This window comes from Acomys minous (assembly GCF_964271855.1).
Source record: "Acomys minous genome assembly, chromosome: 8".
Classification (NCBI taxonomy): Eukaryota; Metazoa; Chordata; class Mammalia; order Rodentia; family Muridae; genus Acomys; species Acomys minous.
The window spans coordinates 112741395-112760269 of record NC_140489.1 but is presented as its reverse complement, the minus strand read 5'-3'; the positions used below and the strand labels follow the sequence as shown (position 1 = coordinate 112760269).

The 18875-nt window shown below is 46.5% G+C and overlaps 1 protein-coding gene across 5 annotated transcripts in view; it reads left to right on the top strand.

The window, feature by feature from the left end:
• The window catches only part of CDKL4 (cyclin dependent kinase like 4), a 44116-nt gene that overhangs the window by 21837 nt on the left and 3404 nt on the right, over positions 1-18875 (top strand). For 3 of the 5 annotated variants that reach the window (XM_084791735.1, XM_084791734.1, XM_084791732.1), the window contains exons 6-10: positions 3641-3838; positions 6975-7057; positions 10752-10808; positions 12121-12258; positions 16423-16553. In XM_084791735.1, coding sequence (XP_084647861.1) covers positions 3641-3838; positions 6975-7057; positions 10752-10808; positions 12121-12258; positions 16423-16553 — 607 coding nt within the window. Of the gene's footprint in view, positions 1-3640; positions 3839-6974; positions 7058-10751; positions 10809-12120; positions 12259-14204; positions 16314-16422; positions 16554-16993; positions 17141-18875 lie in introns of those variants that run through there. The other 2 variants (XM_084791733.1, XM_084791736.1) reach the window with 2 other exon arrangements.

Below are 18875 nucleotides of genomic sequence, written 5' to 3'. Positions count from 1 at the left end.
CTCTTCTCCGCTCAGCTAGAATTTATCGGATGCCATCTTTGTGTGCTTGGCCCCACAGGGGTGGAAAGGAATCGTAAGACGCATTTCTGCTCTGCAGGCACTTATAACCTAAAGTAAACGAGATGAAAGAGTTAAGACAAGATGGTTTGGCCATAAAGCACTAAAGTGAGGGAGCAGATGGCTCCCTGGAGAGAGATCGCAACATGGGCTTGAGTGATTGGAAAAGCTCCACAGAGCTGGTGAGACTGTGCGAGTCAGCTGGAAATTAAAGAGCCACCAGGATTCAGAGACAGTGCTAGGAACGAGTCCCTCATTCCAGGCAGTGAGGGGCCAGAGGGATGCAGGGAGAACCATTTCTCCCTAAGCCTAAACCTTCATCGAAGGTGCAGGGCCTATGCTAGCAACACGCACTTTACCGGGGGATAGATGTGAGCACCCTCAGCACTCCAGTGGTACCCAGAGAGACCTGAAGAAGAAGGGTTAGGCTGAAACAAAACTGACTGAGTTTCCCCGAGGCTGCCGTGCCTTGTGCTGTAAAGCAGTAAGACCCTGTCCTGTGGCTGAAAAGAGAAACGGACAAACCGGCCATGCTCCTAAGCCATGAGCTATGTAGTAAGTGTGGTCATCCTGTGGCACAAGCGGCCCTGGTTAGAAATGATGGTCACAGGCTTCAGGGTCACTAGGAAATGTCCAGAGACTTGAGAGATGGCTTAGGGTAAAGCCTTGTCCTGCAGTCTGAGGACTGAAATCCAAATTCCCAGAGGCCTAAGAGCTGAATGCGCAGCGTGCATGTGTAAGCCTAGCATTCCCGTGGTGAGATGAGATAGCCAAAGCTCCAGAAACTCCCAGGCGTGCAGCCTCGAGGATGCAGCAGAAAACCAGACTGTCTCAAGCCAAGGAAGGTGAGGACCCATACCTGAGGCTGTCTTCTGACCTACACACTTGTGCATACACACGCAGCACACAGACACTCATACACACACACCACATTTAAAAAGAAAGGAAATCTCCAAGACGCCCTCATAAGCGAAAAAGCAAGTTGAAGTCATACAAGCAACGTGAGTGCAATTACCCAGGAAATGCCCAGGACAAAGGGCTAGCTAGGACTCAGGCTCAATTGGCAGCATGCAAGTAGCCCTGCATAAACTGGGCGTGGAGGAACATAGTTGTAATCCCAGCACTTTAGGAGGCCGAGAGAGGAGGATCAGAAGTTCAGAGTCATCCTAGACTACATAGGGAGTTTGAGCCAGCCTGAGCTACACAAGACCCTGTTTCAAAAAAAAAAAAAAAAGTTACATAATTTTATGAAAGAGCCATGGATGGTCAAGGTTGTTTTCTGTTCTTGCTGTGGAGACGACTGATTTATGAGCTGCAACTCCTAGATTCTGAGCTGTCTTCTGTGGTGGTCTAACTGCTGTCTGCATGTCCCTTGCTAAGGAGCATTGCCACCTGAGTGTATCACACACATCTGCATGTCCACACGTGTACAGATGAAGCCGCATTATTCGGCCTCCAAGGCCAGCATTAGCTGTCTCAAGCCACATAGTAATTCTGAGCTTAGGAGGGGGAGACAGGCAGATCTCCATGAGTTTGAGGCCAGCCAGGACTACATGGTAAGATCCGGTCTAGAACAAACAAAGCACACAATTGCCTGGCATGGTGGCTCACACCTTTAATCCTAGCAATTGGGAGGCAGTGATAGGTGGAGTTTGAGGCTCACTCTACAGAGTGCGTTCCAGGACAGACAGGGCTACATGAAGAGACCCTGTCTCAAAAAGGGAAAAAAAAACATATTTAGTGTGTGTACACTCAAGCAACCTACCAGAGTGGGTTTTCTGCTATTACCATGTAATTCCCAAAGATAAAATTTAGGTGGTCAAGGTCAGTGGCAAATACCTGGACCCACTGAGCTGTCTCACTAGCCCACAACTATTTTTTTAAAAAGTCAAAGAGGTACCTATCCTCTGGTTTCTATAAGCCACTATTTTACCAATTTTTCTTTGGCACATTTGGAGTTTGTTCAAAACTCACATATAACTCTTGTCACCTAAAGGCCCATTGGAATTGTCATATCAACTTCCCTCTAGCCTTAGAGGAGAAAAATTGGGATCCCAGGATCTTGGCTCTTGTGCTATCATGGGATTGGGTTCTGCCCATCTGACCATAGGCACTATAACCCTCACGGAGGTAGGGCTGTCTGACTAGAGAGACTTCCCCCAGCTCTCCATCATCTCTCTGTCACACAGGCATGACTCATGGTCCGAGGAGGCAAACTAAACTGTCACAGTAATCCTGGAAAATAAGCGTAGACCTGGAAAGTCACTGGGTGCACCCGTGCAGTGGTGTCTGTGGCCACCCAAGTGAACAGCCACAACCTATGAGGCTGAAAGCAGCAGAATCCAATCTTTCTTAGTCCTGGAGGCTCCAGGGGATGCTCCTTCCTGCACCCGAGGCTGTGTGATGCCTCCTTTGGCAGCCACATCCCATCCCTCAGCGTCTGCTCTAACTTATATGTTGTCTGTCTGTCTCTATGCCCCTGAGGGGCCACCTTGTAAGAATACCAGTCCCTAGACTAGGGGTTTAGGGGTGTGTGTGTGTGTGTGTGTGTGTGTGTGTGTGTGTGTGTATGGTTAAGTGTTCTCTGTACAAATGTTGAAGATATGAGTTCAATCCCCAGAACCCACATTTTTTAAAAAAAATCTAGATGTCATGTTGTGTGATTATTTGTGACATTGGTGCTGCGGAGGCAGAGCCAAGAGATCCTTGAGGCTCTAGTGGCTGGCCAGCCTAGCCAGATCCGGAAATTCCAGGTAAAAGTGAGAGTCTCGGTCTCAAATTAAGGTAAGGGTTAGGGATGTAGCTCAGATGCTAGAGTGTCTGCCTAACACACACCAGGTGCTACATATGTGTGGCTCTCCTCTAGTCTCAACGTTTGGAAGGTAGACGCAGCACCATTAGGGGTCCAAGGACAACATGGGATACACAGGACCCTGTCTTTTAAACAAAACACAACAAAACAAAGGGGAGAGTGGCCTGAGGAATGACACCTGAGGCAAAGCTTTGGCTACACACACTCATGCATGTGGACATCTCCCCCCACCCCCCACTATCAGTCCCTGAGTTCAGGGCCCATCCTACTTCACCCTACTATGGCCTCACTGTAACTCAACATCTGAAAAAACGTTATTTCCAAACAAGGTCAAATTCACAGCTACCTCAGACTGGGACTTCAGAGCACTTGCTGCTCTTCCAAAGAACCTGGGTTCAATTCCCAGCACCCACATGACAGCTCACAACTGTCTCTGTAACTCCAGTTCCAGGGGACCTGACATCCCCACACAGACATGCATGTAAGCAGAACACGAATGTAATAAAAAAAATTTAATGTATTTTAAAAAATAGAAATGGGCTTAACTTAGACTTAAGTGGCATGACGGAAACCCTCTCACGTGCCTGGGACAATTCTTCCAGCTCTTCAGCTATAGTGCACCTGGTGCTCCCTGAGGCCTTGGCTCAGCATCAACAGGATTCCCACCTCTGACTGAGCTGCTGTCCCAGCTGCCCTGGGGGAGTGGGTCAGAGGTGCTGAGGGCCAGAAGATGATGATGTCATCTCATCTGCTTGCCTCGCTCCTTTGCAGTTCCTGGGGATTCCTACACAGACTACGTTGCCACCAGGTGGTACCGAGCCCCTGAACTTCTCGTGGGAGACACGAAATACGGTTCCTCCGTGGACATTTGGGCTGTCGGCTGTGTTTTTGCAGAGCTCCTGACCGGTCAGCCACTCTGGCCAGGAAAATCGGATGTGGACCAACTTTACCTGATCATCAGGACGCTGGGTATGAATTGCTCTTTGCAGCTCACGTGTTTGTGATGGCCACCTATATGGTAGATACTATTATGAAAGCAAGAAGCCCATTGCTCCTCTAAGGCTCTGCAGGGAAGGTCTCTGGGCTCTCAGTTGTAGCGGAATCCAAACCCTCTCTGAACACACAGCACCAGCACTGAGTCTGCAGAGGCCTTGCCAAGAAAATCCAGTAAGTCTGATATTATTTCCTGTTCTAAATGGCAGCCAACATTTAAAGTGATATTAACGTGATTCATTTGTATAGCGTTTTAAGGAGGAAAAAAAAAACCCTACTTGTCTGGAGAGATGACTCAGGGGTTAAGAGCATGACAGCTCTTGCAGAGGACCCAAGTTTGGTTTCCAGCACCTGGAATCAGGTGGCTCATAATCACCTGTGACTCCAGCTACAGGGGACTCAACACCTCTGCCCTTCCATGCATGTCTCCATGCATGTCTCCATGCATGTCTCCATGCATGTCTCCATGCATGTCTGTGTCCCTCCCCTCAACATACACATAAGTAAAATAACTACTTCTGTCCAAATTAATCTTTCATTATTTTCTTAATATGTTTTTAATTGAAATAGAATTATATCACATTTATCCCTTCCTTTGCTCCCTCCAACCTCTCCCATGCCCCCCACTTAAGTTGTTGATAGCCTGCTTTTCTTTGTTATTATTATATGCATCCGTATGTATGTATGTATATATGTATGTATGTATGTATGTATGTATGTATGGGCACTGGCTGGGTTTGTGTGTCAGCTTGACACAAGTTAGAGTCACCAGAGAGGAAGGAGCCTCAGTGGAGGAAACGGCTTCATGAGATCCAGCTATAAGGCATTTTTTTTCAATTAGTGATCGACGGGGGAGGTCCTAGACCTCAACGGGTGGGTGGAGCCACCCCTGGGCTGGTGGTTCTGGGTTCTATAAGCCATGTGAAGCAAGTGAACCGGTACGCAGCACCCTCCACGGCCTCTGCATAGCTCCTGCCTCCAGGTTCCTGTCCCATTTGAGTTCCTGTCCTGACTTCTTTCAATAATGAACAATATAGCAGTGTAAGCCAAATAAACCCTTTCCTCCTTCACTTGCTTTTTTGGTCATGGTGTTTCATCACAGCAATAGAAACCCTAACTAAGATAATGTGTATGTACAAATACACATATAAACACACACACATACATACATACATACATACATACACACACATGTGTGTATTACATACATGCATAGATATACATTTTTATTATTTGTGGGAAGCTGGTTTTCATTCCTGGGCATGACTTCCCTCCCATTGCATGGGCCATGAGTCCGATCAGACAGCTGTTGGCTGCCACTGACATGTGAGTGCCACTTACTGCACCTTTACGCATATCTTGCCATACTGCTAATTGTCCTTGTCATGTTGGTTCATAGGTGTTGCAGATGCTCAGGACTATTTTATGGCTTCCCTCCCCTGGCAGATTGCATACTATTTTACTTAAGTAAAAAATAAATACTTAATTTAAAAAATTTTAATATAAGAAAATAAAATAAATCCAGGTGTAGTGTCACACACCTTTAGTCCCAGCACTTGTGAGGCAGAGGCAGGAAACCACTGTGAGTTCAAGGCCATCCTGGTCTACAAAGAGAGTTCCAGGACAGCCAGAGCTATTACACAGAGAACCCCTGTCTTGAAAAACCAATTATGTGTGTGTGTATATATATATATATATATTGTGTGTTTTTCACTCTTTTTAAAAAAGATATATTTATTTATTATTATGTACACAGTGTTCTGTCTGCATGTACACCTGTGTGCCAGAAGACAGCATCAGATTACATTATACATGGTTGTGAGCCACCATGTGGTTGCTGGGAATTGAAGTCAGGACCTTTGGAAGATCAGGTGCCACTCTTAACCACTGAGCCATCTCTCCAGCGGAAGTTGTATTTTTATATAAAGGTTTGTTTTATTTTGGCCCCATGTGGTGATACATGGCTTTAACCCTAGCACTTGGAAGGCAGAAGAGAACTGTCTGTGAATTGAGGTCAGCCTGGTCTCCATAGTGAGTTCCAAGCCAGCCACGGCTATATAGAGAGACCCTACCTCAAAAACAAAAACAAAAAACCCTCAACAACAACAACAAAATATTTGTTTTACTTTTATTTGTGTGTGTGTGTGTGTGTGTGTGTGTGTGTGTGTGTGTGTGTGTGTGTGTGTGATATGCTAGACATGGAATCCAGGACCTCTGTGTGTGCTAAGCAAGCCCTCTGCCACTGAGCACATTTGTTTCATAGCATTTGGTGACTGTGTCATCCTTGACAGTCAGAAGCTGCGGTCTTCCTCCTGTGATTGGGAGAGGAATCTAACCCACTGTAGACCACAGGCCCATGCTGGGAGCCTGCATGTAAAACCTTTAGCCCTCTCCTCACAGGATGATGCACTGATTCTTTCCCGGAATTGCTCCGGCTTTCTGCCTTCTGGGTGGTTCTCTGCTTCCTCATCCTCCCAGGCAACATGAAAAATATGCGGCTCTAGAGCCTCCGTCCAGGTCACACCTTCTGTGTGTGTGTCTGTCTGCTCAGTTCCCTGACTCTTTACACAGAGTTGAGTCCTGTTCCTGTGACCGGCCAACGAACCTCTCTCAGCATCATTTTCCTCACTGATGAAATGGAGACGAACACTGTCAAATCTCAGGCTGGGCGTTATAGCTCAGTGGCAGAGTGCCTGCCGAGCACGCAGAAATGCTGACATTCGATCTCCAGCATGTATTAATGAGGCATGTCGGCCCGAGCGTCTGATCCCAGAGCTTGGGAAGCAGAGGCAGGAATATCCAAAGTTCAAGGTCATGCTTGGCTACACAGCTCGTGCTAGCAGCTTTGTTGCGAGATCATTAGGGAAGCAGGTGAGGGAACGCGTATGAGAGCCCAGCTGCCGTCCCAGGTGGAGGTGGATTGGCAGGCCACACAACGTGCAGCAGGGAGCTGAGGGTAGAGTGGCCCTTGCCCAGGCTCACACTGGCCCTGTCTGGAGGGAATACTCAGGCATGATGCTTCCTTACTGCCTGCATCTTAGGGGATTTTTATGATATACTTTATCATTTTCAAGCCAGCGTTATCATGAGCTATGTGTTTTGTATTTTACAGGAAAACTCATCCCAAGGCATCAATCTATCTTTAAAAGTAACCAGTTTTTCCGTGGCATCAGCATACCTGAACCAGAAGACATGGTAAAAGGCTGTGTTGGGTGAATTACTATTTGTGGTGTTTCTTTCTGTAAGGAGGTGGTTGTTTCACATGGGCGCTTTTGGCAGCTGTTTTCCCTATGAAACACTGACGCAAAATTGAAGTCAGACAGTTTAAAATGCATAAACTAGCTGGGTGGTGGTGGCTCACTCAGGAGGCAGAGGAGCTCTGTGAGTTCAAGGCCAGCCTGGTCTACAAAGCAAGACAGTCAATACTATGCAGAGAAACACTGCCTTGAAAAACCAAAAAAAAAAAAAAAAGGAAAATAAAAATAAAAATGCATAAGCCACACACATTGGGGCACAATATAATTCCCAACTATTCGAGATGCTGGATCATTTGAGCTCAGAAGCTCCGGGCCAGCCTGGGCAGTTTTGAGGTCCTAACACAACAAGTATAAGAATCCAAGAGTATGGCTATCATCCTGACACTCAGAAGGTCAATTAATGCAAGTTTGATGCCAGCCTGGGCTATATCAAAGTCTAGAATGAGGCAACCACAGCTATCAGGCAGACAGCCTGAAACTGTCACACACACAAAAGTAAATCAGAGCAAAACAAAACACCAACCTGGGACACAGAGATTCTCAGAGATAAAAGTGCCAGCTGTGCAAGCATGAGGACCCAGCACCCACGCGGAACGAGGACCCAGCACCGACGCGGAACGAGGACCCAGCACCCACGCGGAACGAGGACCCAGCGCCCATGCGGAATGAGGACCCAGCACCCACGCGGAACAAGGACCCAGCGCCCACGCGGAATGAGGACCCAGCACCCACGCAGAACGAGGACCCAGCGCCCACGCGGAATGAGGACCCAGGGCCCACACAGAATGAGGACCCAGCACCCACACGGAATGAGGACCCACAACCCATGAAGAATGAGGACCCAGCACCCACACGGAATGAGGACCTAGCACCCACGCAGAATGAGGACCCAGCACCCACGCGGAATGAGGACCTAGCACCCACGCGGAACGAGGACCCAGCACCCACGCGAAAGGAGGACCCAGCACCCACGTGGAACGAGGACCCAGGACCCACACAGAATGAGGACCCAGCGCCCACACTGAATGAGGACCCAGGACCCACACAGAATGAGGACTCAGCACCCACGCAGGAAGGGGTGCGTGGCTGGGCATGCCGTAGCCCGAGCAGTGGCAACAGGGGGCATTGGGCCTTGCTGACTGCCAGTGCAGCTTAAAAACAGTTCGGTGACAGACCCTACCCTAAGGGAGTAAGGGGTAGAACGCTAGAGGACACCCAGTGGCCTCCTCACACACTTGCGTGGTTTTACACATTGGCGCATCTCCCCACATACATACCAAAATAATAATAATTAATAAAAACAATAAAGGAGGAGGCCAGGCATGGTGGTGCACACCTGTAATCCCGGCACTCAGGAGGCAGAGGCAGAGGGATCGCTGGGAGTTCAAGGTCAGCCTGGTCTACAAAGTGAGTCCAGGAAACTAAAAAAAAAAAAAAGGAATAATTTACCTGTCCCATCTCTACAATTGATGTACATTTAAATTTAAATCACACTTAGTGTCTGACACAGCACCTTGATGTTTTTGGTCAAATACTAATGTTAACTTTCCCTGAAGTAATTACTGTCTCACAACAATACTTCAGTTTTCTTTATTTTGAAGATATGTTTTGATTTAATTTATATTCCAGCTTGTAGAACAAACCTGACAGCAGTAGAAATAAATTTTTAAAAATTAAAAAGAAAACAGTTTTCAAATCAGCTCAATATTCCTATTACCCTAACACTCGGAGGCAGGAGCAGCAGGAGCAGGTGTTCGAGTCCAGCCTGAAACATAGAGGAGACCCCAGACTACTCACTGCCCTGCATAAAACAAAACACTTTTCCCCCATAGTTCCCTCATGGGAGTTCATTCTATAGGATCTGCTGTGCCTTTGCTGCTCCCAATCCATGGACATGTTTTCTCCTAGTCTGCCTTATCCAGCTCCCTCTATCAGATCACCTAAGCTCAGGGTCTCACCTCCCAAACCCCATGCTGCTCTTGGTGTTGTGGCCCAAACCTGTAATCCCAGCCGTGAGGAAGCAAGGGACCGGAAGACGCCACAAGCTGAAGGCCAAGCTGAAGGTCTGTAGTGAGTCCCAGGCAGCCAGGAGACTCCGTCTCAGAACAACTCCAACCCAAACCATTTCCATACTGTCTGTCTGCCCAGTGGGGGGGAAAGGAGAGCCCTCTCGGGAGAGGCATGGTCCACACAGCACTGGGCTGCAGCAGGGGAAGACAGATGGTGACTGCGGCATGTGACTAGAGTCCACAATTTCATGTAATGCCTTACTTTACCTAAGATCTTCTTTCTTTTTAACTATGGTTTGTAAAGCTTGTCACAACTATAACACAAGGTTAAAGGTTGACTTACAATGTTAAAAGGTAAAGGAGGGATGGAGAGATGGCTCCGCAGTAAAGCCATTCACTTCACAAGTATGCAAGGAGCCCCCCCCCCCCCAGATCCATATAGAGACTGCCCAGCTGTGGGGGCCTGCCCAAGTTCTAACCTCAGGAAGTGGTTCCTAGAGCCACCTAGTTAGGGAGACTAGCCATAGGATGAGCTCTGAGTCTGAGGTGCCCGGCCTCAGTGACCAAGGTGAAAGAGTGAAGGGGATGATGGTTGACACCAGCCTTTGCCTCCACGCATGCACACACACACACACACTCATGCACACTCACTCACATACTCTCACTCACACACAATCACACATGCTCACACACATACATGTAGAAACATGCATATACACACATGAAAAATGGACAAAGCAAAAAAAGCCACCCAAGGATTATTTATATAACACACTTAATGTAAAGAATAAGACGCAACAAACTCGCCCGTAGAAGACTGTTCCTCTTACCTTTGCCGTTCCTCCAATCCTTCCCTCCCTGCTCTTCTGACTGGCTTTGCCTCCTATTGGTTGCTGTGGTGTTTTCCAGTGTGTAAGTCAGTGTGTTTTCAAGAATGCCCAGAGCGTCCTCATTAACATGCCGGGCTCCAACAGCCAAGCTCTGGGGCAGGATTTCAGGTGGGGCATTTCTTAGCTTCTTGTTTGAAGCGTCCCCGTCCCCTTCCCTCCCAGGATTACTAGCACCAAGAGGAAGCCATTACAAGCTTAAGGAAGCACTCTAGTTTTATATCTCTTGAGCCTTTATACTATAGTACAAGATTATGTAAAAACCTGTTTTTAAAAACTTTAAAAGGCCAGGCTTGGCGGCACACATCCATAATCGCAGCACTCAGGGAGGCAGAGGCGGGCGGATTGCCGTGAGTTCGAGGCCAGCCTGGTCTACATAACAAGTCCAGAACAGGCAAGGCTACACGGGGAAACCCTATCTTGAATAACCAACTAAACAAACAAACAAAAACTTTAAAAGGTTCATCAAACATACTAAGGGTGTTTCTCCAAAGTGCTCTTATTGTCAAATACACACACTATGGGTAGAGAGATAATTCCATGGTAGAATGTTTGCCTAGCATGCATAAGGCTGTAAATTTATGCAAAAGTCCTATAAAGTTCCCCAAGACTATGAAATATGTACATACATACATACATACATACATACACACACACACACACACACACACACACACACACACGGACATATTCATTACTTTGTGGTTATGTGACACTGAAATTCTTTGCTTTCCAGGAGACTCTTGAAGAAAAATTCTCAAATGTTCAGCCTGTGGCTTTAAGTTTCATGAAGGTAAATGGGATTAACTATAAATTGTAATTATCAGGCCTGGCCATTCAACATGGAGGTGGGGAGGCTATGAGGAGCATAGGCCAAAGTGGAGAAGAGTAATTTAATATGACAAGAGGAGGAGGAAGGTGACATGGCTGAGGGTGGCAAAGTACCCGCATAAGCCTGAGGACCTGGGTTCAGTCCCACCCCTCATCCCGACATGTTCCTGGACATGTGTGCACACACACACAACTTTTACATTATGTTTTAGAGAGAAACGAATCCCGCCTTGGACTTTGCAGCTTGTTTCTTGCGTCCTGATTCGAGACCTTTCAGCAGGTTTGAAGCTGGCTGAGAGGAGCACTTTTAAGGACTGGTCCACATTTACAGAAAGTGTTAATTTGGGGAGATGAGGGACTGGGGAGCTGTCTCCATCAAATCAATATCAGCACTCAAAAGATGAGGCAAGCAAGGCATAGTTCCCAGTATGAAGCTCCAGAGAACTCAGGATGGCAGCCTCTTCTTAGACTCAGAAACTCATTCAGTGGGCTACATTTCTGAAAACCTCACATAAGAATATGCATGAAGCCGGGCGTGGTGGTGCACGCCTGCGTTGCCCACAGTGGGCGGAACCATTCTCTAGGCAGGACATACTAGATTGTGTGAGAGTTGATAAAAATGGCCTGTGCACTAGGAGGAAGCATTAATTCACTGATATCTGCTCTTATGGGTGTAATATGATCAGTTGCTCCACATTCCTTGATTTTTTTTCCCTCAATAACACCAAAACCAATATCTAACATATATAAGATACTTATTACATAACATTGAAATAAACTAAATAGACAGGTGTTATTTACCACTAAACCCATGTGGTAATTTTCAACATACAGAAGCTGATGGTTGATACATTTTGTGTTTGCTCATTATTCCATCTTTGATCTAATTTGAGGTTGTTTATCTGTTCATTACTCTGTGTGTGTGTGTGTGTGTGTGTGTGTGTGTGTGTGTACACACACACATGCCACAACATGTGTGTGGAGGTCACAGGACAACTTGTGGAAGCTACTTCTTTCTTCTGCTGTGGGGGTTCCTGGGATTGAACCCTTATCAGTCTTGGCTGCAAGCACCGTTACCTTCTGAGCCAGGCACCCAGTTTCTGTTGTTTTGGGGATTAAACCCAGAGCCCCACGTGGGCTTGGCAAGCACCGATCCCAGCCTGGCACTGGCCTTTTTCAACCATGTTTGCTGACTCCTTCTCCAGAGTTTTGGGTTCACAGTAACCAAATAAGCCAATCTCTTAAACCAGTTTTGCCTTCTCTCTCCTTCAAAGGGCTGTCTAAAGATGAGCCCAGATGAGAGGCTGACCTGTGCCCAGCTGCTGGACAGTGCTTACTTCCATTCCTCCCGAGAGGACCAAACGAAAAGCAAAGGCCGCAGTGAGGGTAGAAGCAGACGGCGGCGTCAGCAGGTACCACAGTTCCCAACCTGAAGTGATACAGTAATGCTTTTTTTTTTTTTTTAACTTTTTCTACTTTTCAAAGTCAGGCAAGAGGAACACCAAAACTTTGGTTGCTGCTGTTCTGATTTAGTTGTATTAATCTCAGTAAATACTGGTAATTACTGTAATAAAACCTACAACTGTGAAAAGAGCGAGCTTGTTGAAAGGTCTTATTCAAACCATACGTGTCCACAGTTGGGGCTGTCCTTATGTTTCCCAAATTAGTCTCCAGCTCTCGGGCTCAAGTGACAACCCCACCCCTCTCCCGCCCCCTCAGCCTCCCAAGTAACTGGGATTACAGGTGAACAGCCTGCAACTGAACTAAGTTTCACATCTCTTCTGTCATGCTGATTGGATCTACAACCTGCCAGATGACGTATCTACCCTAAGGGCACCCCATCACAACCAGCCAGCACTGGGACAGGCCCCCCCCTTTCAGTGGGCTCCAGCTGCTCATCTTTGGCCCATGCAGGCAGCCAAGACTGCCTTTCTAGGCTTTTCCTAGAAAAATCAAAAGGAAGAAACCAGGGCCGGGGCTAGCTCAGTGACGGAGCACTTGCCTAGCAACCAAGACTGTCACACAAGGACAGAACAAGACGGCAGACTCCTGTGAGGCAACTTCCAAGTGAAAACATAAACTCGATGATAGCAGGCTTGTCTTGAATGTTTTTCCACACCAGCATTAAAAATAAATAACATCTAACACATTAAGATATTTAATGCATATCATTGAAATAAATTAAATAGATGAATGCTATTTGTTAATAAGTCCACATGGTAATTTTCAATTTATCAGTGGCTGATGAATGATATATTTTGTGTTTGCTCAGTCTTCCATCGTTGTTCTAATTTTTGGTCATTTATCTGTTAGTTATCATGTCTTTCATAAAGGAAATAGCCTTAGACATTTACTGGGACAAAAGGTCGTGTACGTTATGTTGAACTGAATCATGGGCTGTAAAACCTCCCCAAAGCATCTAAAAACCTGATACCCCTTTGCTTTAGGGACGCTCTGGGGAATTTGTCTGAACATAGTTCTGTTCTCTCTCCCTCTCTCTCTCTCTCTCTCTCTCTCTCTCTCTCTCTCTCTCTCAGAAGCTATCTCTCTTTCTCCCTGTCTCTCATACTCTCTTAGACCACTCAGGCATCCTGACACGGCTACTGTAATGAAGTCCTTTCCTATAAAGAAGCCCCGCCTTCCCTCGAAGGCCCCACCTCACACACACTGTACTTTCTGCTTAATGCTCTTCCTGCCCCGCCCTCCTCAAGGCCCAATCCTGGTCTCGAGGCCCTTACTCCTAATAACCCTCACTCCTGAAGGCTGCAGTAGGACAGCTTCCCTCCCCTGATGGAGTGCTGGCATTCTGTTGTCATTGTATTTAAAAGAAAGGACAGGGAGGGAGGGAGGGAGGGAGGGAGGGAGCAGGGGGTAGGTTCCACAGGGGTCTGCTTGCTCCTGTCTGCTTGGCTCCGAGAGTCCAGGCGTGTACCTCGATGTGGACTCTGGATCTCCTCATGGTAGGCAATGACTTCCTTAAGACCACTGTCAACAGATGCAGGAAAAAGCCTAGCTTTTAAAGCATGATGTGCCCACGAGGTTGTCACCAGGGATTCTCGTGAAAAAGCTGGCGAAAATCTTTTAATCATTGACTGCACATGCAGCAACGCCGTATTGAAGTAAGAAACAGTCTGGCCATGGGAACCTCGAAATAACTCACAGAACCGAATTTTCCATTCAAGTATCAGAGGAGCACAATTTTTGGGAAAGGGTACGAGCATAATTTTAAAGCCAGTGACCTTTGACCTCTTTGTGCTGTGGGTGTCTTTTGTTGCCATCTTATCACTTCTGACCTAGATGGCGCCTACAGGTATGGTCTTCAATTCACTTTCTCATTTTTGTCTCGTTCTGCTATTAGAATCAGCTGTTGCCTCTTATACCTGGAAGCCACGGCTCCCCCACACCCGATGGAAGAAAACAAGTCCTCCAGCTAAAATTCGATCATCTTCCAAACATTTAGGGACCCTGTTCCCAGGCCATTCATTTAGCATGTATATATTTGTACAAGGCAGGGGTCCTCAGTGCTGCAAATGCAAATGAGCGACATGACGATGAAGGCGCCTCCTAGGGCTGCATTGCTCTGACCACCACTAATTCTTACCCTGTGCTTATTCCACACCAACTTTATCCCCTAGAACATTCTCCTTAAATGTCACAGTGCCAAAATGGCACATACCGAGGAGACACTCTCATCCCAGCTGTACTTTCTTAGGCAGTTGATACTGTGAATCTGTGGGCGTGCACTTCGACCTAGGAGAGCCTTCTGTATACCTTGTCCCTTCAGCGGCCGCGTAACGTCCTGGACCAGAATCAGATCCGCTCGCTGGCTGCCGTTCATAGAGGGCATGACACTGACCCTCCACGCTGGAATTTCTTCTCAGTGTGGCCGGTCTCACCGTGTTCTGCATTTACATTGCTGCAGCATACGTGGCTAACAGCAGAGAAACTACAAGGAGTCGCCCAACGCACGCCAGTAACGTCCCTCAGTCACTGGCTGCACACCCCAACGTTGTCCCTGGTACACCAGGGTTTCTTTTTCCTTTTTTTTTTTTTTTTTCTTCTTCTTTTCAAATCTACTTGTGTGTATAAGAAAGATGAGGTGGGGAAGGAGAGACCTCATATGCAGAAGTCAAAAGACAAGTTGGAGGCCAGCCCGATCTACATAGCGCGAGCTTGTCTCAACACCCGTTCTCCACAAGTTGATTGAACCCAAGTCCCTGCAGCTGGATGTATAAATTACAAATAATCCCTACATATGTAGAACACCATTGTTGTCATCTGTTGAGATATCTAAAGATCTTGCTGGAAAGTAGAAATGTACTAAATGTTCTTTGCCTTGGTGAGTTTCTTAGTATTCCATTTCTGACCTAATTACAGTTATATTAAAACATAAAACAATGACTATGTGCTGGTCTACAGTTTAAAATTATCCCTGTTTTAGTTTTACTAAGCCTTGTGAAAGGCTGGGGATGCAGCTAAATCTGCGGCATCTTTGCCTGAGATGCAGGAAACCCTGGGTTCCTCTCCAGCATGGGACAAAACAGCTGGAGTCACGCCTATCTGGAATTAGAAGTTCAAAGTCACTGTCCTTCGCTACACGTAGAGTTCAAAACCAGGCCGGGCTAGAATTGTCCAGGTACGATGGCGCATGTTTGTATCAAGGGGCAGGACGGGAGATTCCAAGTTCAAGGCCAGGCGAGGCTGCACAGTGAGGCCCTCCAGCAAACAGAAGCAAAGTAATAGAGCTGTTAAACGGAGCCGCTGAGCATCCCTCTAAATGTCACCATGCTGCAGAAGATGCCTGTGCTCACTGGTTATTTGCGAATGTGTCTGTATAGAGGCTGGGCTATTTCAGATCGCTTGAAGTTGTAGCTATAGTTAATTAGCATTTATTTGCTAGCATAGTGGTAATCTAAGCCACTAGAGTTTACTACAAAGCAGTTTTGATTGAATTATGTTAAACATATAATAGTATGGTATTTACAAAATTTTAACTGAAAGGCCAGGCATGGTGGCACACGCTTGTAATCCCAGGACTCTGGGAGACAGAGGCAGGCAGATCTCTGTGAGTTCAAGGCCAGCCTGGTCTATAGAGCGAGACCAGAACAGCCAAGGCTACAGAGAGAAACCCTGTCTCAAAAACAAAAAACAAAACAAAACAAAAAATTAACATGAGATGTTAAGAAAGCTGTATAAGGATTAAACACTTTAGTGACTGTATATTTGTATATATAACCTAACTTGACTGTTCTTTAATTTATTTTAATAAAAGCCAGAAACATTACTGTCTCCTAAGTTCTATTCAAATTAACTATAGTCTATTATCTAATACTTCATACTTGAGTGAGAAAATTGTCATCTCTGTGAATTCCACCACGTGCTTTCCAACAGTTGCAATATCTGAAAGGCTGACACAGCAGACTGCTCTTTGTGGGAATTCTTACAAATGGGAAACTAACAAAATCTCTTCCAGGCTGGCTAGCCAGATGCTCAGCTCTGAGAACATCTTGGCAACTTTACCAGGAGCCTGCAAGAGTCTTTATTTCAATTTATCAGCGTATTTCTCTGCTTTCTAGTCCTCCTACAGAATGCAGCACGGCCTCGCGTCTTCAGCTGCAGCTTATAGAGTGCCTTGTGTGGCTACAGAGGAGAAAGGATTCAGGACCAAATGCAAACCAATGACCAAAAGAGAAAGAAGCAATTCATAGTGAGTGAGGTCACTGTTCAGATATGCTTCACTTCTTTTCTCTTGAACTAATCTTTCTGCTTTCAGAGTGTGAATGAGTGTGTGTGTGTGTGTGTGCATATGTGTGCACATGTGCATGTGTGTGCATGTGTTGTGTGCATGTGTGCATGAGTTTGCAAGTGCATGTGCATGTGTGCATGTGTGTGCATACATGTCTGCACATGTGCATGTCTGTGTGTGCATGTGTGTGTGTGTGTTTGTGTGTGTGTGTAGTGTATACATGTATACATCTATGTATGGTATGCTCATCCAGTGGGTGCATTTGGAGGTCAGAGATGAAATACGTTTCTCAATCCTTTCTCTACCTTATTCTTAAACATTTATTTGTTTGTTTGTTTGTTTTGTTTATCCCATGCCATTGCTATGTGATGTCCATTTCATCTGTCTCACTTTCCATCCAGGGTGGCTCTGTGACCTCCTGAGGCACAGACTGGACTGAGCCCTTAAGGCTTAGCAGCTCTCTACTCTCTGGGAAGGCAACCTGGGAAGGCATTGCCTGAGGCCCTGAATTCAAACCTCAGCAGTGAGGGGTGGGGGGGAAGTATTGTGTGAAACAATAAAACATTTGTGTTAGTGTGCCTTGTAATCTAAGAAGCTATATGGTGGTATTGTCATCACCCTCTAAGAGAAAAAAAATTCTTTAATTACACCTGTTTCTTTAATCTGTGTGGAGAGGCATGGATGATGAGGCATGTATGTGAAGGTCAAAGGTCAACTTGGGATGTAGCACAAAGGAAGAGGGCAAGGATGAAGGAAGATGGGGACGGGGGAGGGAGAGGCAGCAAGAGCTAGCTCACGACTAGAAACACAGCCATGCTTGTTCCCTGTGTCACTGTTCCTCTCTCTTCTCCAGAGAAGATGGTCCCTCTTGTTTCTAAAATGTGTCCAGTGAGCTCTGCTGGGCAACATCCGGCCACTGTAGTCTCTGCCTCCCGTTGCTACTCAGCTGAGTGTGTTTTGGTTCTTGCCGTCTGTCCTTGCTGCTGCTGTTTTGTTTTGAGACTCTTGTTGCCCCTGTTGCCGAGCCTGGGATTGAGTTTGCTGTGTAGACAAGGCTGGCCTGGAACTCCTGATCCCCCTGCCTCCACCCAGTGCGCCGCGCTAGTATTGCATCAGCTCCTTTGAACTCTTTGTGGCTTGAAATTGAGCAAAACCAAACCTAATTTTGCCCTACTAAGTGGCTAACCCAAAACAGTTAAAAATAAAAAACAAAAACAAAACTCTGCCAGGTGCCATGGCACATACCTGAGATCCCAGCACTCAAGAGGCAGAGGCAGGTGGATCGCTGTGAGTTCAAGACCAACACAGTGGTCTACAAAGTGAGTCCAGGACAGCCAAGGCTACACGGAGAGACCCTGTCTCGATGTTCTGCCCCTCCCCCAAATCCACCTCCCAACATTCTGCCTTAAATATGCTACATGAGACCCTATCGAGAGAGAGAAGGAAAGAAAGGGTTTTAAAATATGCTTAAAATAAGCTTTGTATGCTTGAAATATCAACTAGTGCCAGCCTGGGTCTTGGGCCTTCTTTTCTTCCAAATAAATCCACTGGATGAAATGAGAAGCTTTGGCCGCTAGAACCAGTAACTGCGCTGACCCTCAGCGGCTTCATAGTAGGTGACAAGCAGTCAAGCCCCGTTCAGGTGCATTGTGAAACCACACAGCCAGCTTTCTCTCTTAAGGACCAAGCACCCTAGCCAGGGCGCATGCTCAGCCAGCATCACAAAAAGTTGGTCCTGTGTTCTCCAGCCTCTTAGTCTACTGCAGGAGCCCCTCACTCTTTCCTGTTGGAGGCAAATGAGCTAAATTCTGCAGTATATAGTCCTGGGTGGGGTTGCTTTACAAAAGAAAAAAGAAAAGAAAGCACAAACTCCACTTTCATTTTTGAGCAAGCAAAACTACCCAGGAGGTGTAAGGTGGTTTTTGCAGTTGGCCCTGGGTAGTTTCCTTTGTTTCGTGTTGTTTAGTGTTCCTTTAATAAACACACTCAAGATCTTAACGCCATAGACCATGGCAGAGCACAGTAGGCCACCGGGTGCCACTGTGGCATAGCAGAATGCCTCTCTTGCCCAGTAAGCGCTCACCAGGCTCTCTTGATGAAGAAGAGTGAGAACAGTGGAAAGAATGGCTCCAAATTGGAATGGAGCTTGAGTTTTCCACTTGTGACTTCCAAAGGAACCAAGGAAGTCCTTGGATTCACAGAGGTAATGGCTAGCTACTCTGCATAAACTGTTTTTTCCAAATATTTTCTCACAGTCTCTTATCTCAAGAAACAATCAAATTA